This window comes from Rhinolophus ferrumequinum, chromosome 2, assembly GCF_004115265.2.
Source record: "Rhinolophus ferrumequinum isolate MPI-CBG mRhiFer1 chromosome 2, mRhiFer1_v1.p, whole genome shotgun sequence".
NCBI lineage: Eukaryota > Metazoa > Chordata > Mammalia > Chiroptera > Rhinolophidae > Rhinolophus > Rhinolophus ferrumequinum.
In genome coordinates, this window is record NC_046285.1 from 41174 (window position 1) to 65992 (window position 24819).

The 24819-nt window shown below is 42.6% G+C and overlaps 1 protein-coding gene across 1 annotated transcript in view; it reads left to right on the plus strand.

Moving 5' to 3' along the window:
* Positions 1-9329: 9329 nt before the first annotated feature.
* CFAP92 (cilia and flagella associated protein 92 (putative)) overlaps positions 9330-24819 on the plus strand; it is a 129829-nt gene continuing 114339 nt past the window's right edge. The window contains exons 1-7 of the mRNA XM_033121420.1: positions 9330-9494; positions 10067-10355; positions 14474-14664; positions 15797-16001; positions 19571-19696; positions 20573-20648; positions 21745-21869. Of these exons, the coding sequence (XP_032977311.1) occupies positions 10094-10355; positions 14474-14664; positions 15797-16001; positions 19571-19696; positions 20573-20648; positions 21745-21869 (985 nt within the window). The 5' untranslated portion in view covers positions 9330-9494; positions 10067-10093. The remainder of the gene's footprint in view (positions 9495-10066; positions 10356-14473; positions 14665-15796; positions 16002-19570; positions 19697-20572; positions 20649-21744; positions 21870-24819) is intronic.

A 24819-nucleotide genomic window follows, 5' to 3' on the forward strand; every position in this document is an offset into this window, starting at 1 on the left:
AGAGCGGGGCGGGGGAGGGGCCCAGGTATGGAGGCTATGTTCTTTGTCTGCGCTAGGGCCCTCCCGGCGGGAGAAATCAGCCGTGGGACGCAGGGAAAGAGCCCGCCTCTCGGTCTCTGCGCTCTCCGCTCTGCCCTGGGCTCCCGTGCGTGCCTGGCACAGCGGGGCTCCACCGCGGTTTCCAGTCCCAGTCTCTGGAAGGGCAGGGTAGGATTGGAAGAGCGGGGCGGGGGAGGGGCCCAGGTATGGAGTCTGTGCTCCTTGTTCACAGTAGGGCGCCCTGGCCGGTTTCCCGGTGGGAGAAATCAGCCGTGGGACGCAGGGAAAGCGCCCACCTCCTGGTCCCCGCGCTCTCCGCTCCGCCCTAGGATCCCGTGCGTGCGTGCCCGGCACAGCGGTTTTCGGTTTTCGCCCCCGCCAGCTGAGGCTCCGTTGGGGGCTGGGCTCTCCCGCCGCTGCCGGCCGGGCGCTTTCACGCCGCTCCTCTTATTCCTTCCCCTGCTCGCCCAATTAGCGTACCTTCAAGTATTTCTTAGCTTCAAGTAATCCACGAATCTCCCCGCTATCCTGTGTGACGAGCGAAAATTTCTTTGATGGGTTATAGGTCCTGTTTGCAACAAGATCCGGAGGAGAACTCAGAAAGTGCGCCCTGCTGCCGCCATTCCTATGATGTCCTCCTATGGCCTTTATTATGTTAAGGTATTTTCCTTCTATTCCTATTTTATTAAGTGTTTTAATCATAAATGGATGTTGTATCTTGTCAAATGCTTTTTCTGCATCAATTGATATAATCATGATTTTTGTCCTTTATTTTGTTTGTATGATGTATCACATTGATGGATTTGTGGATGTTGAACCATCCTTGTGTTCGGGGGATGAACCCCACTTGGTTGTGATGAATAATCTTTTTAATGAATTGTTGTATTCGATTTCCTAGAATTTTGTTTAGGATTTTTGCATCTGTATTCATCAGAGATACTGGTCTGTAGTTTTCTTTTTCTTTTTTATTTTTTTTAAAGATTTTATTGGGGTAGGGGAACAGGACTTTATTGGGGAACAGTGTGCACTTCCAGGCCTGTTTTCCAAGTCAAGTTGTTGTCCTTTCAATCTTAGTTGTGGAGGGTGCTGTTCAGCTTCAAGTTGTTGTCCTTTCAGTCTTAGTTGTGTCGGACGAACCGGCAACCTTGTGGTTGAGAGCCCGTGCTCCAACCAACTGAGCCATCCAGGAGGCAGCTCAGCTCAACGTGCCGTGTTCAATCTTAGTTGCAGGGGGCGGAGCCCACCATCCCCTTGCAGGACTCGAGGAATTGAACTGGCAACCTTGTGGTTGAGCAGGGTAGGCCCATGTAGGAATCGAACCGGCAGCCTTCGGAGTTAGGGAGCATGGAGCTCTAACCACCTGAGCCACCAGGCCGGCCCTGTAGTTTTCTTTTTTTTGTAATGTCCTTTTATGCCATTTGGGGTCTCTCAAGACCCACTTGTGATACCACTTTTGGTGGGAGACCAGGTTCTGACCCTCAGCTCCTCACTGTTGAGGATCTGATTTGTGAGTACTCAAGTTTGGCTTTGGTTTGTCTATACACGATTTGTTGTTTGTTTGTTTTTCCCTCCTTTCCCTTCTCTGTTTGAGTCTTACACTAAAAATGGGAGGGGATCTGTGTCTATATGGTCTGAGAGTCCTCTGCATCATATGTTGATTGATGGGTCAAATTATAAACTAATGATAAGAAAATGGTGCTGCCGAGTGCTATCTAATGGAAAGGCAGTGATCTTCAATACAGGAAGCACATGTCAAACCTTAGTAACAGTATGTGACAAGATTCAACTTGTTTGGTGCATTCAGTCAGGTCCAAGCAATGGTTGAAAGAAGGTGTGTTTTAAAGTGTGCCATAAATCATCCTCCATCATGACGTCTCTCCATGTCACACATCACTTCTGGTACAGCAATTTCTGTCAAAAACATTACTGCGTGTTCTCATGCACTTTATTCACCAGATCTGGCACCATGTGACTTCTGGCTTTTCCCCAACGTCAAAATGATTCAGGACATCGAGGCAGTCAAAACAGCGCAACTAAAGACACTTATGAAAGGCTCCAGATACTACCTCTGAGTGGACTGTTTAATCCATCACTGAGACCAAACTCCAACTGACCAGAAGGCCCAGTGGTAACCAGGATGACAAGCAGATGATATCTGTTACAGACAAATGTTCTCAAGATTTGGGCCCAAACCAATAATGTCGACTCCTGCTATGCACAATTTTTATGTTTCTTTCATAGTTGCTATAACATTCACATTCCTAGGTATTTTGATGACCTTAATATTCCTATGACAAGCTGGTCACCTTCCTTGGGTTTTAGATTGCCTATTTTAATCATTTCCCATTATTGGCTTGTATTCGAAAAACATTTGGATTGACATTTCTGTTCTAACTCTGGTCCTGACTTGTTTACTGAAGTCTATTTCATTGGTCTATGAGATCCTTCCTCTTTCTACTTCTGATATCTATGGCACATGACGATAGATGAAAAGAGAATATTTTTGTTTCAGTTTTTTCCCATGCTTTGGCTTACTCTGGGATTTGTCACCAATCTTCTAAAACCACCTTTGCTAAAAATAATGATTCAATAGTTATGCATGTTTTGAATTTTCCCCGTGTTTCCTTTTTATAATTTATAAGAGACAGACCCCCAATACTGCTTAATGAAAATAGACCCTTGGTATGACAAAATAAGCTCCTATTGCCCACCAATAATTCCATTAATTTCCATCAGGTTACATCTTCTGCAGGCAACAACATACATCCTAGGCACTTGAATGTTTAGATTTATGGAGAATGGGTGGAACATGTTCCCTAGGACAACTCATGACCTCTTTTACTATTCAGAAATATACCCTTTAGCTCAGATAGTCCTCAATAGTAACATTGTCCTTTGTTACTTACTTGCAGCCCAAGGAAGAATTTGTGCCACAGCTAATACCTTCAGCTGTTCCTGGATAAATACCTCTTCCCAGGTAGAATTAGAAACAACTAAGCTTCTTAAATTTGCAAAATCTCTTAAGGGATGTTCCAGTTTTTCCTCATGTGCCACTAGCTGGTTAGGGTTTAAATTTTCTGATATTTTCAGCTGGCTCCCCACTGGAACATCAGGGTTATTTTGAGGTCTGGATTACAAATTGTTCTCCTTTGTTTAATATACTTCATTGTCAAGCTGTTGATGTTCTGTATAACCAGGTGCCTAGAGTCCCCTATAAAGACTTGAGCAATGGTTGCACGAAGGATAAAAATGATCAATCAGGCCACTTCATCCCCTTTATTTTTATAATCCATAACAGTTAAAACCTTCACTCCCAATGTTGAATACTATTAGCGAATTACCCCTGAGTTTTTTGTTTGTTTGTTTATTTGTTTGTTTTATAGATAAATATGAAAACTTCATATGACTTTTTTTTAAGATTTTTTTATTGGGGAAGAGGAACAGGACTTTATTGGGGAACAGTGTGTACTTCCGGGACTTTTCCAAGTCAAGTTGTTGTCCTTTCAATCTTAGTTGTGGAGGGCACAGCTCAGCTCCAGGTCCAGTTGCCGTTGTTAGTTGCAGGAGGCACAGCCCACCTTCCCTTGTGGGAGTCGAACCAGCAACCTTGTGATTGAGAGGACGTGCTCCAACCAACTGAGCCATCTTGGACACCTGGGAGCTCAGCAGCAGCTCATTGACTTCATTGTAGTTGCGGAGGGCACAGCTCACTGGCCCGTGTGGGAATCGAACCGGCAACCCCGTTGCCCAGAGCTCGCGTTCTAACCAATACCCCTGAGCCACCCGTCCGCCCATACCCCTAATTTCTTGATGTCACAAATTGAGTGCATTTGCTCGTTCTATAAGTCTTCTTGAAATGTTCTAGCCATTTTATAGAAGGCTGTGAAGAAATCCTGCTAGACTCAAACCAGTGTGTCAAGATAAACTTAACATCAGAGAATTTCTTTGAGTTTGACTGGCACCTGGGAGACCTCTTATAAGCAAATGTCCCTAGTTACCTTATTGGCTACTGCCAACCACAGGAGTCCCACTAAGGGACTGGATGGGCCCGGAACACACACATAGCCAAACCACTATGTCATTGATGTAGGATGAGCTGACCTGATCGATCATCAATGCTGTCTGCTCACAGGTTTTGGTGAAAAGGGGAAAATGTGAAGGCCAAGAAGAAATACCTCTGCCAAAAAGGACTCCTTGTAGTTAACTAGGCCCAAATTCATTACCAGACTCTAACAGAGGCTTAGAGACCTCTCACACAGTGTGCATTTCAGGGAAATGCTACAGACTGAGCTTTTAACCTCCTGTACTATGCTCCTGCCATCTGAGTCTACTATTATAAGGGAGTTCCTGGTTTCATCTTTCAACCAATGAACTGAGACCTGCCCTGTCCAATCAGAACTACACAATTATATTCTCATTTGCAGCTAAATATACCAATCAGAACTGCACTATAATGACCAATCAGAACTGTACAAATTTGACAACCTCATTTGCATAAAATTGGACAAATTGGGAACCTGGATGAGAACTTTCTGTATAAAAGGCAGCCTTCTCTTTGTCTCAGTGGAGCACACTTCTGGTTTGTATCTGGAGACTCTGTCTCGCAGTTTGCACAGTTCACCTGAGTAAAGTTTCTCTTTTTTCTGCATCTCTTTGGGAATTTTTGTCAACACCACCATTAAGAAAATGAAAGGACAAACGGGACGGGGAGAAAATATTTACAAAATATATGCCTGACAAAGGACTTGTATTCAGAATTTACAAAAAACTCCTATCACTAAATAATAAGACAGTCAACCCAATCAAAAAGTGGGTAAATGATAGAAACTGACATTTCACCAAATAAGACATACGGGTGACCAATAAGCACATAAAAAGATCTAAATATCATTAGTCATTAGGGAAATATAAAATAGAACCACAATGAGATCCTATTTCACACCGATAAGCATAAGTATAATAAGTAAGACAGACAATAAATATTTTTGAGGATGGGGAGAAACAGGAACCCTCACATGCAACTTTGGAAAACAGTTTGGCAGTTTCTCAAAAAGATAAGCATAAAACTACTACCATGTTTCCCTGAAAATAAGACCTAGCCGGACCATCCACACCAATGAATCTTTTAGAGCAAAAATTAAAATAAGACCTGGTCTTATTTTACTGTAAGATCAGGTCTTGTAATGTCATGTAATGTAATGCAATATAATGTAATACTGGGTCTTATATTAATTTTTGCTCCAAAAGATACGTTAGATCTGATGGTCTGGCTAGGTCTTATTTTCAGGGAAACACGTTACCTGACTCAGCTAGGTGCTACTCCTAGGTGTCTACACAACAAAAATGAAATCATCTGTCCACACAGAGACTTTCATGTAGATATTCATAGCAGTATTTTTCATAAATGTTGAAATGTTTATTAACTGATGAATGGATAGACAAAATATGGTACATCATGGAATATTATTCAGCCATAAAAAGAAATGACGTATTGATAAATGCTACAATTTGAGTGATCCTCAAAAACGTTATGCTAAATGAAAGAAGCCAGTCAAAACGCCAGACCACAAGTTTTAATACTCCATTTATATGAAATGTCCAGAAAAGGCAAATTTTTAGAAACAGAAAGTAGATTAGTTATTGCCTGGGGTTGGGGTGGGAACAGAAATTAATTTAGATGTGCATGGAGGATCTTATTATGGTAGTGAGAGTGTTCTAAAACTTATTTATAGTGATGATTTGGCCACTCAGTGAAGTTATTAAAAATTATTGAACTCTACACTTAAAATGAGTGAATTTTGTGATACGAAATATACCTCAATAAAGCTATTAAAAAGATGGGGGCACTTTGGCTAGGAGAGGAGTGGTAAGAAGACAGGTGTGGCTTTTCCCTACTATGCTTCTAACTGCCAGAGTCTTGGGATTACTTCAGAAAGCCCTCTGGGTACCCATGGAAGCTTTGGGGCCACCCTACCCTGGGAGAAGAAGAAAGCAGTGATAGATTGTCCTCAAATAGCTCTCATATATGGGGTGCCCTTTTGCAATGTGCTTTTGCCTTTCCTCTTAGCAGAGGTGGAGTCTATTCTTCATCGGTTTGAATCTGGGCTGGTCCTTCTGATGTGCTTTGGTCAGTGGAATATGGTGAAGTTCCATTAGGCCAATAACAAACCGAGGTCTCAAGAGGCCTTGCAGCTTCCACCTTGGCCTCTTGTAACCCTACGCTAAGAATGCCATCTGAGGAATCCAGTCCAGCTCGGGGGACGATTGGAGTCCACGTGAGGGTAAATTAGGTGCCCTAGCCAATACAACCAACTGCAAGACATTTGAGTCGTGCCACCTTGGACCTTCCAGTCCTGTTGACCTTCCAGATGAGTACAGTCCAGTGAGTGAGCCCAGGCAACACCAACAAAGAAGCACCCAGCTGACTCACAGAATTGTGAGAAGTAACAAATGGCTATTTTATGCCCCTAATATTTGGAGTGGCTTGATATGCATCAGAAGACAACTAAAACAGATGCCCCCTTTTGCTTTGACTTTGCCAGGCCTGAAGAGGTTATGGACCCACCTCTTATACCTAAGTACCATGTGGCACACCTTTGTCCTCACTCTATCCCATGATGCCCTGGGTCTTGACCTGGACACCACCTCTCTCAGGGCAGTGCTTCCAAATCTTAGCTGTGCAATGAAATCTTGGTGGAGGTAACGTTAAGAAATAGGAGTTCTGTAGTAGTCATTTATTATTCTGCAACAAATAATCCACCAACTTAGCAGTTTAAACAAAATAATTTACTTTGGTCATAAATCTGCAATTTGGGGAGGGGTTGGTGGAGACAGCTGGTTTCTGCTACACATAGTGTCAGTCCAGGTTGCTCAATGGCTGGGAATTGGAATCATTTGAAGTCTGGCACTCTTGCATGTCTGCTGGCTGAGGTTAGAAGTCAGCTGGGAAGTCAGCTGGGGTTGTTGGCCAGAATATCTACATGTGGCCTTTTCTTGTGGCTGATGTGCTTCCTCACAACACGATAGTTGGATTTTTTAGGATGAGTGCCCCAAGAGAGCATGGCAGAAGTACTGTAGGTCTTCAAATACTGTCATTTTATTCAACGTTTTTTGTTATAACATTGACAAGATGACAAAGGAACTTAACTCTTGTTTATATCAATTAGCTTATGGTCAAATTGTTTTTATTATATAGTAGTACCTCGGTTTTCGAACGTCTCCGTTGATGAACATTTCGGTTGACGAATGCCGTAAACCCAGAAGTAAATTCTTCAGTTTTCAAACATGCCTCGGAAGTCAAACATGTCACGCAGCTTCCACTGAGTGCAAGATCCTGAGGCCTAGCTGTTGGCTGTTTTCAAACGTTTCAGAACTCGAACAGTCTTCTGGAATGGATTACATTAAAAAACCAAGGTACCACTGTATGTTGTTTCACTTTAAGCCACGAAAATTATTGACGATGTTAAGTGAGGACTTACATCGTCATAGTTGGATGACCTGGTTTCTGAAATTACATAGTGTCACTTCCACCATCTTCTATTGGCTGAGGTAGTTACAAAGTCTGTCTGGGTGCAAGGGGAGAAGACTACACCTACCACCAATGGAAGGCATGTTGACATGGGAGGGACTCTATTGAGGTGGTTGTCTTTGGAAAATACAATCTGTTACCAGTTCCTAAGCTCCACCCCTGGAGAATCAATTCCTCAGGTCTGGAGAGAAGCCTCAGAAGTGACGTTTGGAAGTGATCCTAGGTGATTCTGATGCATAGCCAGGACCTGGATTGGCTCTTTGTCCGAGACCTGTGGCCTCTCAATCCTGAGCTCAGGGATGTCCCCGTGGGAGATGCTAGAGAGATTGACTGCTGCCCTAGGTGATAATGTGATCAAGGACCTTTTGGAGTTTCCCTTTTGGAGGGAAACTAGCCTCAAGCCAGCAGGTGGGACCTGAGACGCAGAAGGCCTGCTGTCCAAGGTATCATTGACTTGCCATTATTTATTGGGGCCTTTTGGGAGCAGCTGTATCCTAGTAGGCTTTTTTTCCTCCAATGTTCTGCATCTGTTTAGCACTTCCGGATTTAGAGATGGTAGTCCACAGGCTGCTGGAGGTACAGTATGACAGGGTGATGTAACATTCAGTGCTAAGAGTTTGAGGCCCAGTTTTGTTTTATTTTTTTAATTAATTGATTGAACCTGAGGAATATTGGATGGCCTGCCAATGGACAATATTCTGGCAGGGAATGCTTCCAGCCCCTGGGGTTGGTCTAGGAAGGCAGGGCACTGAGGGGAAAGGTACCAGGGTTCCAGTTAGAGGTCTGCCACAGTTTTGCTCTTTGACCAGTGGTAGTAGTCATATCTCAGCTCAAAGCCTCGGCTTCCCCAACAATTGTGTGTAGAACCTGAGCTCCCATGCTCTTGAACAAACTGCTACTGAGTGGTGCTACTCTCTCTGGCCAGAAAACTTAATGTGACTCCTTCTTGCCCACCATCTTGGTGCCCTGCCTGCCCTCCAGCGCTATGTACCAGGGGCCCTGTCCAACACTCCAGTCTCATCATCCCTTACCTGAACTTGCCGTGTGCTTTCACCCCTTTGGGCCTTTGTATATACTGTTCCCTCAGCCTGGATGCCTTGTCTTTCTTTCACTGCCTGGCAAACCGCAAAGTTTGGCTTTTGTCTCCTCCTTTATGAAGCATGCCTCTGACCCCTCCTGCCAGTCACCTCTGCCATGTGTCCCTCCGCCCATCCCCTTCGGTGTTCTGTGGCCTTCTACAATGGAAGCAGCAGCCAGGGCTCTCTCAGCGGAAAGACAGGGGTAGGGGTAAGAGGGATTTTACAGCTGAGCCCAAGTCAGATAATCTGGGCTTCGATCCAGTGCTGCCACACACTCCCTGTGTGACCTCAGGCAAATCGCTGCCCCTCTCTAAGCCTCAGTTTCCTCGTCTGAGTTGGGGCTCACAATCACTAACAGAATTTTGATGTTATTTTAAGGACATCAGTGACAGAAGCAAAAAGTCTGTATGAGAGAGGTTTGGGGTGGGGTGAGAGGATCCGAGTTTGCAGAGCCCTTTGCTTCCTTTGCCTTTACCCGTACTCTAAGTAAGGGTCAGGAGTATTACGGGTGCTCATGTTTGGAGCAGGAATTCCTTAAAGATTAAACGAGTGGACGGGTGAATGAATGCGGCTGGTTTCCTACTTAGATACACTATTTGCCAGACTTTGTCCACACAGCGGGTCTGAGACTTCCGGCTGAGGGAGGAAGTCCCGCCCCCAGGGGAGCCCCGCCCCAGGGCCTTGTCCTCGCCTGTCTCCTAGCAACTCTCTAACACAGTTGCGCGCGGGGTCGCGGGGGCGGACCGTGTCCCCCGTAACCTCCTCGCACGGCGGCTGTGCGGCGGGTATGTGAGCCAACTGACGCCGCGGTCTGAGCCCCGGCTGCTACCTAGCGCATCTGCTCGCAGGTGCGATGGCGCCTTGAGGGGACCGTGTGTCCGCACCGCCCCCCCCCCCCCCCCCCCGCGCCTCCACTCCCCCACCCCACGCTGCAGCCCGGGCTTCTTTTCCTGGCATCAGCCGGGGTTCCCCCTCCTTGTGCCTTGGGCGCTCAGTGCCCGTTTGTATCAGACCGCAAGGTTCTCGCCCTCCTTGAGCTCATCAGGAACTTGCACATGCGGTCTCCTGCCTGGTTTGCCAGTCCCCAAATGGCAAATGCATGCTGTGCTCTGGAGCAGCTTACCCCAGGGCCTCCCTGAGAGGAAGCACGGGGAATTCAACCCCCACCCTTGTGGCTCCCGGGAACTGTCCTCACCTAAGATAGATATTCCAGGACAGCCAGCTGATTGACCTCAGATTCATGAAAGGAGGAGCGGCTGGGGCTGGGTGAGAACAGAGACTCAAGTTAGAGAACCTGGGGTTGTTCAATATCATGATTACTGCCAGCCACCATTCTCTGTGGTACATTCAACCCAGAAAATGACAAGGGAAATGAGGGAGGAGAAAGGTGTCAGAAGTGCCTTAATTTTTTTCCCGGTAGGAGTGCTGGGCGGGGGGACACTGCAGCATGTCACTGCACGCCGGGGAGTGCAAGGCTGAGGACGAGGCACGCATGCCGCCCAGGCCCTCCCGAAGCGGCTTTTCCAGGTCCGCGAGCGAGTGTGGTGTGGAGAACCTGACCGCCGGAGCGCAGGCCCGGGACTCGGCTTCTGAGCGCCAGTGCAGCAGCGTCGCATCCTCACACGGGCCTGCCATCATTTCCAACTCCGACGAGCCCCAGGTCGTCCCCTGCAACTTCATCATCTCATTGGCCTTCCCAGTGAATATTGGTAAGTACTAGAGCAGAATTCCAACTGCAAAAAGGGGTGGACTAAGAACTTTCTCCCAGGAGTTTAGGGCACACATGCTACCTCTCCAAGCTTTCCCCAGTAGGGTGGTAGATTCTAGGAGCAGAGGTAAGGAAAGAAACTGCAATTTTAGGGGGTCCACTATGGACTGTGTGGTCTTCACACTTTTAATCCTCTCAATAATCCTAAGAAGTAGGTGATGCTATTTCTCCTTTTTGCAGATTAAGAAATGACAGAGACGTTAAGGCCTTCATTCCCATAAGCTGGTTGTACATCACCTATTCCTTACTTAAAATACAGATTCTCAGATGTATTGAATCTCTGAGTGTAAAATTAGATCTGTTAGCTATTACTGCAACAATGCTGTGTAACAAATCCAAACAAGCTCCCCAAGTCAGTGGCTTCACACAAGAATCCCTGGTGTCCTGGATGAGCAGGTTAGCAGAGCGAGCCTGGGCTCCCTGCACTGGCACTGCTCTCCTCCAGATATCTCTCATCCCCACCTGAACCTAGGAGCTAGCCCAGACACATTCATATTACCAAAAGGCAGAGAGAGAACAGAGGGCAAGCCCTCTCTTCAGGTCTTTGGGCATGTGTCGTGCAGGGTATCATGCAGGGTCTCTGGTCCCTCTCCCCACATAACAACGCAGGATATGGTGAGGCCAAACAGGAACACCCACGGAGCCATAAGTAGGGGAGTCGTATCTCTATGCTCTCGCTGGCAGCTGGGTTGGAGAAACAGGAAACAGGAGCCACACAATTCTCACCCCTCACTGTGCCGCTTGCTAGCTCAGCCACCATCTTCTTGCTAGATCCCCCTTTTCTGCTAGCCTAGCCACGGCAGTTATATTAGTGCCCAATGGCTCACTGGTTACAGCTGACGGCCAACTAGCCACAGCTGATGGCCATTTGATCACAGTCGATGGCCATTTACTACCTGAGCCAGCACCTTTCTATGTGAGGCCGAGAGCCTGGAAACTGCTTTTTGGGGCTCTGTCCCCACAGGGCACCTCCCACCTGCTAATTTTTATTGGCCAAAGCAAGTCACGTGGTTAAACCCCAATATTAGGGGCAAAGAAAAGTACTCCATGTTGTGTCACTGGAATTAACCCCTGGTCATTCTCAAAAAGTGAAAAGAATTCACAGACTCACCCTGAAAGGAGGAGAGCAAGGAAGTAAATTCATTCAAGATGCCAGCATAGAAGTTCCCCGGGGCAGACCACTGCACCTAACTTTAGGTGAGCTTTTTCTTATATAGGAAAGGGTAGGTAAATGTCCTTACAGCAGGTGACGTGAGGTATAGACTGAGGCCATTTGATTGACATATGTTGGTTATATAACTAGTTTGTTTCTGTGCATTCTCTTACCCAGAATGCACACAGAAAAACCCGGGGGGGGGGGCTGAGCCTAATGTTCATTCCATTTAATTTGCATTATAATTAGGCTAGAGTTCAATTAAAGAGCAGGTTTTGGCACTTTGCACATGTGTGAAGAACCAGTTAATACCAGTTGGGTCTCATCTCCTCTTTTTATGAGGGAATAGACATCTTAGATTATTTCTAGGGGATGAGCCTGGGCGGTTCCTGGGGAGGGGATGCAGGCCTGTGCAGCCCCCCTTTAGGGTCACTTTTATTTACCCTTTTCTGCCTCATCACTCCACTTTATGATCTACCTTTTGTTTTTTTGTCTACTTAAACTGTCCTGCCCATGATGATTAATTTCAGCTTCTCCTTGTAGCTGTCAACTGTTGCTTCAGATGTTTTAGAGGTTATGTGGTTAGGTGTATGTTTAACAGCTTGTGTTGTGCAGGTTGCAACAACCATGTTTAGAATTGATCAATTTTCTTGGTGAATAGAACTTTTTGTCCTTTTGTGGTGACCTCCTCTACCCATAATGATGCTTTTTATCTTGGGTCTATTGACATCACGCAAAAGAACACGGAAAAAGACTTCTGTCAAATACCAACCAAAAGAAAGTTGGTGTTTACTTGACCACCTTAACCTTTGCCTTTCTTGCAGCATCTTCTAGACTTGTTGTTCTTATTTTGGTGCTTCTTCCAAAGGCATTTACAAAATAGATCTCTGTGCAGCAAAAATTTATGAGGCCTTGCATGCCTGAGAGTCCTTTTTATTAATGTATTTTCCAATTACAGCTGACGTACAATATTATATCAGTTTCAGGTGTACAACATAGTGATTAGACATTTATATACCTTACAAAGTGATCACCCTGATAAGTCTAGAACCCATCTGACACCATACGTAGTTATTACAATATTGTTGACTATATTCTCTATGCTGTACTTTACATTCCCGTGACTATTTTTATAACTGGCAATAGGAACTTCTTAATTCCGTTCACTTTCTTCATCTACCTCCTTAAACCCTCTGATCTGGTGACCATCAATTTGTTCTGTATCTATGAATTTATTTCTGTTTTGTTTGTTTACTTTGTTTTTTAGAGTCTTTTTATCATGCCGATACCTTTGAAGGACATACATCTGGCTGGATATAAAATTCTAGGTTCAGTGTTTTTTTTCTTTCAATATCTGACTATTTATGGATTTGTTTATAAAAGTTTATTTAAATAAATTGTTTAAGAGAAATGAGATCCTAAACATTCTGTTCTACAACTTGCTTTTTAAAATTTTGACAATATATCTTAAGTGTCTGAGAAGAAATGAGCATATTTGTTTTTACTTTGTTGTTGTCTTTTAAACACCTATATAATATTTTGTTGTGTGTTTCTAATTTATTCTACCCCTTATTGGTGACATTTAACTTGTTTCCAAACTTTTTCTGTTACATTTCTGCAATAGCCCTCCTTGTATGCACATGTGTGTGTATGTGGGTGGCCACTTCTGTAGCCTGGATTTCAACAAGTGGAATTGTTGGGTTGAAGGTACAGGAGGACCTTGACTAATGTTGTTTCTTTCATTCAAAGTCATTTCATTGTAACATTGTTGAGATGCTCTAGGGACTTTTGTTTATATCAATTAGCCTATGGTAAAATTTGGTTTCATTGTATGTTGTTTCATTAAAATCCAGGACCTATCAATGACATAAAGTTGACATACTTACTGTATGCATTTACATTTTCTTATAGATATTGTTGAATTGCCCACCAAAGGGGTTGTAGCAATTTTCTCTCCTATTGACAGGAAGTGAGAGGGTCTGTATGCCTGTCCTCTTGCTCGCTCACCTTAGATTGAATCAGAACACAGACCTATAAAATGCTTTCTGATCAGTTTCACCTTTACAAGAAATCTTAATGCCTAGCAGAGACTGGCTGGAGACCTTTATTCCAAGCTCCTCACAAAAGCTAATTCTTCTGGTGGCACAAAATTAATACAGAATTGTGAGTGTTAAAAATTTGAAAATTTAAAACTACAGCTTTAAATATAGTAGTGATAATATTTTTATAGAATGAAATTTGAATTAAGTATTTATGGAGCTCCTGAAGCATCTTCTTATGGTGTGCAAAGCCCTAGCTTGGAGGGTTCACTTTAAGGTCAAGGGCGGTGGAGACCCTGGGCTCTGGCTGAAGCCCAGACTTAGGTTCTGCATCCTTTCATCCCATCTACCCACATTGTGCAGCTTCACTCATGAGGTTTTGCTGGATCTCTGACCTCTGCCTGGAATAACTGCCAGTTTTGCTTCTACAAAGACTCTGCTGAGGTCCCCTGGGGGGCTTCCCCCACCACCACCAGGCAGAGTTTACTGCTGCCTCCTCTGATGTTCTTCAGAACATTGTTCATGCTGCTGGTATTACACAAATCACATTGTGCTGTGATTTTTTTGTTTGTTTGTTTTACTTGCTTTTTACTGCGGAGACTAGGATGAGGCAGGTGAAGTGCCTGAGGTGAAAAAATATAAGGAGACATTCACTCTCAGAGTCATGCACTGAAATTTTGCACCCTGGTGCCTAGTCCTAGTCCAGAGTTACCTGCTACTCTGCTAGCTAGAAGGGCTAGGCAAGCAGCGTGGCGGGAGGTGGCCGCCCACAGCATTGGGCTCTTTCTTGGTTCCAAGGAACTGCGGGGATGGATGTGCTTTCCCATGCGAGGTTAAAACAAGACTCATTACATTTTTATCTTCTAGGTCATAAAGGAAAGTATACAAGTTTGATCGAAAAATATAGAAAAAACCCTAAAATGGACAAACCTATTGCAAAGTTTCGCCGTTTCTACCACATTGAGTATTTCCTTCTGCCAGATGATGGAGAGCCTAAAATAGTAGATATGGTGGTATTCCCAGCGGTGGTCAAAGTGTTCCTGGATTCAGGAGTAAAGGTGTGTGTTTAGCCTTGTATATAATACCCAATACGCGAAGTGTTCTCCCTTCTTTTGAAACTTGTTAGAAATGCAGGATCTTGGGCCCCACCCCAGACCTACCAAATGAGAATCTGTAGTTGTTCCCAGAAAAATTATGTTGAATCTCAGTTCTTTGTCTTCTTGAAGGCAAGACTTCAATCAAGAGATGAAATTTGTGCAGCATGAACAGCAGAAGTTTATTACTAAAAGAAAGTATACTCCGAGATGTGGAGATGCGAAGCAGGCTGACTAAAGGGAGGGAAGCAGCCCCACCGTATATTGTGTGAAGGCTGTTATCTGTATGGTAGAATTGCCTCCCTTCTGCCCCTCTGTGGTGCCTAGTCCTCTGGCATTTAGCAATACATTTCTTTGATTTAGGGGCCTGTGTGTAAACACATTCCTTTGGGATGTGCGAAAACCTGGAATCTTGTTGTGCTAGTAAAGTATCCATGAGCCTGACAAACAGGATGTGTCCCCCACCCCCCTCTCTGACTTCTAACAACGGGTATCTCTTTAATTTAGAGGTATGTGTTTCATTTAGAGCCTGGAGTCCTGCTGGGCAGCTGGCAGGGATCTTGACTCAAGTAGGAGCTGCAGCAAGGGGCTTTTTGAAAAACGGGCTAAATTTCTCCTTCTCCTGCTCATTTCTGTCTGCCTACCCTATCATACTGACCTAATAAGACCAATTATATGACTTTCTATTTAAATATTTCTACCTAATAATTGCTTTGGTGTTTCAAAAGTTTTTATAGCTCTCACGATTTCTTTCTTTGTGTGTATGGCATGTGAAGATGTGTGTGCACACCCGACTGCCCCCCACACGCAAACAGCTGCCTGTGGCCCAGCTCAGTCAGGGATGAGAGTCACTGGAAAGGATACTGTTTGCAGGTAATTGCTTTGACTTAATTTTTTCCGAGGAACCCAGAGGTGTGTCAGGGCCTAGCCCATGACACCCATTTCCTGATATGAGTTTGAACCTGGGGGACAACCAGACACAGAAGTTAGGTAAAGAGCGGGCCCAGCCAATAGGTACAGTCTTTGGTGATGGGTCCTACACTGCTGAGCCTCCCAGCTTTCCACACTGAAAGTCTCTTGGTATTCTTTTACACAGACAGTGAGGCCGTGGCATGAAGGGGACAAAGTCTGGGTGTCATGGAGCCAAATTTTTAACATCAACATGACAAAGGAATTACTGAAGAAAATAAATTTTCACAAAATAACTTTGAGGCTCTGGGACAGTAAGGATAAGGTTTCAAGAAAAGTCAGGTATTATCGATTAAAGACTGCTGGATATTCGGAAGATGCAGGATCTTCTGGTAAGTCAGGTATTCCTATTTTATTTGAAAAGTTTCTAGAGGCTTGTGGCTTCTTACCAGTGACAGGATAAAAGCAGCATCCCCTTGTTTCCTCTGTCTGATTTTCCTAGTGCACACATTAGTTTCTTTATCAGTGGTATGTTATCCCTCAGGGTGTGTTCAGGCCCCAGAAAATGCTGCTCGGGTCTCTGTTTATGCTTGTTAGCCACCACCTTCCTGCCTGCCACCTTTTGGGACCTCCTGTGCCTGGGTGGTGCCAACATTGGCACCCACCCCTAGCCTGTCTCCCTGGATAAGTATTGTATGTTCATTGAAAAAAAACCAAAAGGATTCAGAGAAACAAAAGAGAAAACTTTTTTTTTAAAATCCCACCACTTTGAGACACCATGTTAACATTTTCACATAGACCTTCTAGACCAGGGGTGTCCAAACTGCAGCCCACCGGTCAACTGCAGCTCGCAATCCATCGTTAATTGGCCTGCAGCAAATTCCAAAAATATATTTAGTTTACTTAAATAAACCAGGTGAGGCAACACGTACTTCACCTCGAGTGAGTGGCCCGGCTGTGTGTGTATTTTACTGCATATGGCCCTTGGTGAAAAACGTTGAAAAAAGTTTGGACACCCCTGCTCTAGACTCTTACTTGTGTCCATATTAGATCAATTCTAGAAAGTATCCTTTTGAACAGTCCTGGAGAGTGCTGGAAGGAGTAGAAAGACCCAGGCTTTGAAGTCAGATAGCGGAATTCAGTCCTGTCTCATCTTGAACTAGCTAGTGACTTTGGACATGTATCTCCTTCCTCTGGCCATATGCCTAAAGGCAAGGCCGTAGCAGGGACCCCCCGCCCCCAGACACAAGAAGTAAGGAAGGTGTGTGCTGTCCACAGAGAATTGAAAAAACAGAATAAATGAGCAAACAAAACTGAAAAAGACTCAGAGATATAGAGGAAAAACAAATGGTTGCTAGACGGAAAGGGGTTTGGGGGATGAGGGAGAAGTGAAGGGATTAGGAAGCACAAATTGGTAGTCACAAAATAGTCACAGGGATGAGAAATACAGTGTGGGGAATATAATCAATAATGTTACAGTCCACGAGGTCTGATAATTAAGTTTGCGAATTTGTTGCAACGGTGTTGCTAACCTTTTTTGATATCAGAGGGATTATTCATTATGAATCTGCACCAACTGGACAAACAGTTAACCAAGTTTACTATTTGGAAGTGCTGAAAAGCCTGCGTGAAAAAGTTAGATGAAACGACCTGAACTTTTCTCCAACAATTCATGGCTCTTGCATGGCGACGATGCACCAGGTCACAGGGCACTGTCTGTGAGGGAGTGTTTAGCCAGTAAACAAATAACTGTATTGGAACACCCTCCCTACTCACCTGATCTGGCCCCCAGTGACTCTTTACCCAAAAATAAATACTGAAATACATTAAATTTTGATGACATTCAAGACATCAGAGTACTACAACGACAGCTCTGATGGCCATTCCAGAAAGAGAGTTCCAAAATTGCTTTGAAGGGTGGACTAGGCACTGGTGTTGGTGCATAGCTTCCCAAGGGGAGTGCTTCAAAGCTGACGGTAGTGATATTCAGCAATGAGGTGTGTACCACTTTCTCTGTGATGAATTCGCGAACTTGATTGTCTGACCTCGTGTGTATTGTTTCAGATGGGTACTGAATTTATTCGGGGGAGGGGGATCACTTCATAGATTATATAAATGCCTAACCAATGTGCTGTACACCTGAAACTAATATAAAATTTAAAACAAAGACACAATAAAAGGGGATGTTAACGTTCAGCATAGGGAATGTAGTTAATATTGTGATAGCATGGCACGGTATTGCTGGACTTCTGGTGATCACTTCTTTAGGTATATAAATCTTGAATAACTATGGTATACCCTTGAAACTAATATAATACTGTACATTAGCTATATTTTAATAAAAATTTAAAAAAAATAAAAATAATAAAACCCTGCCAGTTAAACTATACTATGGCATTGATTGTAAAGATGCATCCCTGTTTTTTTAGAGATGTTAAAAGGTAAAAGCAATATACATCTGAGAATCCATGGAATATGGTAATATTATTGCTGTTTTTAGTGGCTTCCAGACAAGTATAATTGATATGGTAGGTAGGTAGATAGAGATGAGCAGGAGAAGGAGAAATTTAGCCCTGATTAGAAAGCCACTGGCTGCAGCTCCTACCTGGGCCAAGACCCCAGGCAGCTGCTCAGCAGGACTCCAGGCTCACACATACCTCTAAATCAAAGAGATTGTTGTTAGAAGTCATGGGGGGGCGGGAAAGGGGGTCATCCTGTTTGTCAGGATCATGGATACCTTACTAGCCCAACAGGATTCCAGGTTTTCACATACCCCTAAGGGATGTGTTTACATCCCCCTAAATTAAGGGGATGTGTTTACTCATGCCCCTAAATCAAAGAAAAGCATTGCTAAATGCCAGAGGACTAGGCACCTCAGGAGAAGAAAGAGATAAAAGGGGAGTGGGAGGCAATTCTACCCATAGAAATAAAAGCCTTCACACAATGTAAGGCGGGGCTGTTTCCCTCTCTTGGGTCAGGCCCTCCCTGTCTGAGAGTGTACTTTTACTAATACATTTCTGCTGTTCATGCTTCACAAATTCCATTTCTTGATTGAAGTCTTTCCTTCAAGAAGACAAGAACTGAGGTGGTTCAGCAGTTCCATGACCTTTCTGTATCACCCTCTACCCTGATATTTCATTGCTGTGCAGCTTTTCATCACTGCCCAGTGCCTTAGGGAACCAAGTTCTGACTTCTGAGTCCAGCCTTAAAGGTGTCATATAATCTGTTCCCTAAGGCTCCTTTCCTGTTGCCATTCCCACCTTCAGACCTGGTCCATCCCCTGGTCCCTGAAGACAGTAGGCTTTTCCTCATTATGGGATCCGTCTTCAGGCATTTGGCCATACCTAGGGAGCTCTTAGCCTCATCTCTTTCTCCAAAATTATTATCCATCCTTTAACACAGAACCCAATTTCACTTTTTTCCCCCACGTCTTTCTTGCACCTTCCATTATCTCTCTTCATCCACTCACTCCCTCAGCTCATTCATTATTCCTCACACATGTTCATTGCTGCCATATGCATGCAAAGCCCTGTACTGACAGAAATGAAAGACATGAAGGGGTCATCTCTATAGCTGGGGACAAGAAGCTCTGGGTATAGTCCTGGCTTTGCTAAAGCCAGCTCTCTGACCACAGGAAAGTTGCTTAAGTGTCAGGTCCTCATCTGTGAAATGGAGAAGTGGTAATGCCTTCCTTGAAGTGTAATGATTAAATGAAACAACATATATTGAGTACTTAATGGTCTTATTTGGAAGTAGACATTGTTGCCAGTTGAGGTTTAAATTTCCTGGTATTTCGAAGCCGCAGCCCCTTAGGCAACACCTCGTGGAGGTCAGGGGCTTTTCCTCTCTAATCCATTGCTCTATCTCAAACACCAGAAGTGGCATTGTCATATACTAGTAGGTTTTCAAAAGGTATTTCTGGTTGATCGAGTCAATTATTCTTTTTTCTCATGCATTCTAGAGGAAGTACGACATTTGGTTTTAAATCAGAAAAAATTGTTTGGCATTCATGTCAAAGAAGAGTGGGACCAGGAGTATGCACCAGGAAAACCAGAAAAAGCAGGAAAACACTTAAAGTCTTTGCATGGTGAGTGGAGATGATCTTTGTGGACAAGCCAAGTGCAAACTATGGCAGGGAAAGTGATTGGTGATACTGGTGTAGTGTGTGTGCACTACTGTCCTTCATGGGTACCAGCTGCTTCTGCTAATGCTGGTTCACGCTGCCAAAGCAAGCACTGCTTTCTCTGCATGACTCACTTTTTGTTGTTATTTTTCTTTATTTTGTGGCTTACAAAAGAACTTTCTGACTGTAGAAGTTATATAAGTGATTTTTAGAAAATTTAATGAATATAGAAAAGTAAAAGACGGAAAATATAATTCCATTACTAGGAACAAGCATTGTAATATTTTGGTTATCATATGGCAAATTCCTTTTCTTCTAAGATTTTTTTTTTTCATAGATAAAGTTATCTTGGATACTTGATTCTGTATTCTGAGAGTAACATGTCATTACATGCACTTTCCTATTTCCTTCAAAACATGCCATAAACTTCATTTGTGGTGACTAAATAATATTTCATCTGCTGGTAATACCGTAATTTGCTTAATCATTCCCTATAGGTGGGCACTTAGGAAGCTGGGAGTGTTTTGAGTATATTCTATGTGAACAGTGCTAAGGTGGACAACTGAATATAATAGGCTTTTCTTCTTTTTTTATTTGTGGGGTATCATATAAAGAACTGGAGGCCTCCTCTTGCCTCTATTTGTCCAAATAATCATAATTAGTCTGTATATTCACTCATGTACTCATTTATTATTAACTTTTTTACTAAATGCTCATCACATAGCAGGCCTGCTGTTTGGGACTGGTATTACAAAATGTGCAAAGAACCCTCATTTCTTAGTGAACTGGTGTGGAACAAGAAGTTTGGAGACCTTTGCTAACTATCAGGTTCTCATGCAGCAGAGCCTGAAACTCTTTCCAGGAACACTGAGGAATATGAAAAGCTACTCAGAACGGAAGATCTTGCTACGGTTGGGTAAGAATGGACCCACGTCATTTTGGGGAGTGGGAGTGCAGCCCTCTCTTATACTAGCCCTATAGACTTCCACCACGAGTGGTGTAGACTTTTAGTAACTTCAGTTATGTTGGAGCTCATGCAATCCAAGTGAAATGAAAGGAACAGAGGGTGAAATGCTTGTGTTTGTGAGCACATGTTATATGTCAGGCACTGTGCTTTGTCATGTATTACTTTGTCTCATGTAATCCTCATAATGATTACTCTGTGAGGTGGTATTACTATCTCCATGTTCTCCACAAGATGACTAGTTAAGTGATTTGCACAAAGTTCTTGGGAATCTTGGGTGTGTTGGTAAAGCCAGGACCCCAACCCATATCTTTAGGTTACCAGTCCATAGCCCGCCCTTCTGGGAGGGCAGTTGCTCTTGGAGCCTCGTGGAGCCTAAGAAGGGTCTGGAGAAGGAGTTTCCTTGGATGCTGTGGAGACTAGGAGTAGAATGGAGGCCCAGCTGGTTACTTGGGGGAATAGGGATGGGGATAAGCAAGAGAAAATGTCATTGAAAAAGAGTCAATTTAAAAAAATTGCTTTTGCATTGAATTTATAGATTAATTTGGAAACAAATTAACATTTTTACATCGTGCAGTTCTCCCATCCATTATCATGTTGTATATTTTCACTAGTTCAGCAGCTCCTTTGTGGCATTATTGACAGAGTTAATTTTTTCTTCCCATAGATGTTGTGGATAATTCCTGTAAATGAATTCCTGGGTATTTTAGAATTTCAGTTGCTTTTATTAAAAAATATATTATTTTCCATTATATTTTCTAGAAATTGGTAGTACAAGTGTGGTCTGCAGACCAAAGCATCACTGTTACTGGGAGCTTGTTAGAAATGTGGAGTCTCAGGCCCACTCCAGGCTTCCTGAACCAGAATCTGCATTTTATTTAATAGCATTCCCAGGTGATTCATATGTATGTTGAAATTTGAGAAGCATTGGGTTAAAGGAATGCAATGTTATTTTTGTTTAATCTGCTCACATTTAATCCAATAAATAGATTATTAGATCTGTCTGATTTATTTTTCACCTTTATTTTTCTCTTTGTGAATTTTCTAGATGGAATATTTCAAGACTACCAACTATTTCTTTGGGAGGGGCAACTGTAATGGAGATGAAGAAATTTATTGAGAGACCATCATTTAGCAGCTTAACAAAATTATTAGAAAAGCAAAAATTTCAAAGTAAGGATGGGATTTTGGAATTTTATAACTAGACTTGGAAGAATTATGAAATATTTCAAATTCCAAATATTTCAATAAGATTCTGTGATATCTGACCAAATATTCCTCAAAATAAAAGAATACTACATATACTTTCAACTTATCCCTTCTATCTCACCTCATCCTTCCATCCCTAACATCTGTCTGTCCATCCATCCATTCACCCAATCCAATTTTATCTCATTCACTTACCCTCATTATCCCATCCATCTACACCCTCTGTCACATCCCTTCCAACTCTTCCAGTATTTTTGTGCTCCTGATCCATGGTGGTGTGAATATGGGAAACATGAAAATCTCTAATGTCTACTGGAGACTTTCAAACAAATAATAACAATTCTATGTGATAGATGCTGTGGTAGGGGTAGGTATGTGGTATGTTGAGGAAGCACGGAAGAGTAGGGAATAAGGAAAGACTCTCCTTGGAAGATAGGAAGCTATTTCCTTCTTATAGTGGAATGAGGGAAATAGCATCCCAGGTTGCAGGAACTACTCATGCAGAAACACGAAATCTTTGTGACAGACTGTGAAGAAGCAAAGATCCTCAGAAGCCAGTAAATCTACCTCGTTCTTGGCCTAGATCTCCTCATCAATTTTTCAGCAAGCAGTTGGGTTTCCAGTATGGGGCAGAAAATTCTAGAACCGATACACTTGCTGTCTCCTGGGATGGCCATTTCCCATTCATTCAGCTGTAAATGTTACAAGTCATTTCCTTAACTCTCATTTAGTTAGTCTGCTTTTCCTGGTTCTAGTTCAACATTGAAGTTGCAGAGAGAAATGATGGCTTGAGTCAAGCTGTCTACTAGGTGTTGGAAACACAGTGAATAATATTCATTCCTATTTTTAAGGCCCTAAAAGACTAGTCCACACTTTCATAACTGAACACCTCTCAGCTCCTTCTGAGTTTTCTCTTTTCCAGATAAACAACCCCACTCCTTTTTTATGTTCTTTGAGCATTTTAATGAGGTTTTCAAACCATTCTTTTTATCTTTATATAAAGAGAGGAAAGTATACAGAAAACTATAACAACAATGTACCCGCTATTTACCATATTTTGCCATGTATAATGTGCTCCCGTGTATAACGTGCACCCACATTTTTGGCTCAAACTTTCAGGGAAAAAAATCTTTCATTCTAATTTTTTAATTCAAATGTTTATTTGTTTACATTTAGGTACTTGTTTTTTGTTATTATAAAGGAATTTTAGCATTTTTTTATAACATACTACAAGAAATTTTATGTAACAAATAATTACAAAACACAAGAACAGATACAAGGTACAAGAAATTTTATGTACGGGTAACACATTTATACATTTATATTTATGCATCATAGAAGGCCAAGAACTCTTCATTGTTGCAAGTTCATCATAAGTTCAACAAAACCGATTATTGTATTCCTTGGTATTATTTTGCATACGGACATCATTATTGATTTTTAGAGTTATACTTTTAACTCCTAAGCATAAATAAAAGAATTAAAAACATTTACATAGATACACAATTAGTACTACCGATGAATAATGCACATCCTTATTTTTCCCTCACAAATTTGGGCAAAAAAGTGTGCTTTATACGCAGCAAAATATGGTAGGTTTTATTATTTTGTTATAAGTGTTCTTCATTTCTTGTTCTTTTTTTTTTTTTAAGAAGTAAAAGTTTACAGATACAGTTTCAGTCCCCTTTGCATCCTGTGCTTTTAAGAAGCATACCCTATACTGAGATAGAAACTGGTGTAATCCTTCCTGCTACCCCATTCTTTCTCGCACTTTCATACAACATGGTATGGATTTGTGGTTTTATGAGTTTCAGAAATGATTTTGTCAACAAAAAAATACATCCAACCTTAGAGAAAGCTTTTAAGAGTTTATTTTAGCCAAACTGATGACACTTGGCAGGAAGCAAGTCTCAATGGATTGAGAAAATGCTCCAGAAAATGGCTGTTTTGCAACTTATTTTATACATTAGAATCAAAGGAAGTTTACATGAAATCCATTGGTTGTAGATTAAGCGGGTGGAAGAAAGCAAAGCAGGGAAATCTCTGGGATTGGATAAAAAGTAAAATGGAGACACACACACTTCTTTGACATTGGTGGGTACAGGATAGTTAATAGCATTTTATAGCACATAGAGATGGTATTTGGGGGAACAAGATAACAATGAGGGATTCTGTAGTTTCCTATTCTAGTGTGGTGGATTGTGTCCCCTAGGAGGTCCAGAAAAAGGGATTACTCTTCACATTCCAAGGGTATGTTACCTTAGATGCAAAAAGACAATCTTCACTTAAGGTAAAGATTGACCTTTGTCAAGGAAGCTACAGGCCAAGGATGTGACTTCCCCCCATGGCCCACCTTAGTTATGAATTTTTATGTTCATGCCATCCTATGGTTATTTTCAGTCTCCTGAGCTTGTCAGGTTTAACATGTGGCCTCTTTTCCGTCCACAGTTCCCCATTTTGGTCATAAATTAATCCGAAGGATACATTGATGACCAACCTTCTGGTTGGATAGTGTGGTCCCACGGTGCTAGGAAGGCTCATTCCTAGGAAGTCTTAGTGTCAGCGTTTATCATGTTGAATGTTGGACTATTGGGGGTGGGGCAAAACCATAACCTTAGATGGCAGTCAAGGCCAAATTACTCTATTTAAAAGAAAATGTGAGCAAATGGGAGGCAGTCAGATCCTATATGTCTTCATGAAATATATTCTGGATCATTTCTAATCTTTGAGCTATCATGATCCGTTTTTTTTTCTGTTAATCTTATGTTTTGTTTTTTTGCATCTAGTATAACATTTACAAACTAGGGCAAAGAGCAATAGTATTAAACCAGTAACACCGATGAGAAGCAGAAAATGTCCAACATTAAATAAGTATGAGTCTGAGGAGAATAAACATCCTAGCCATCCAAAGAAC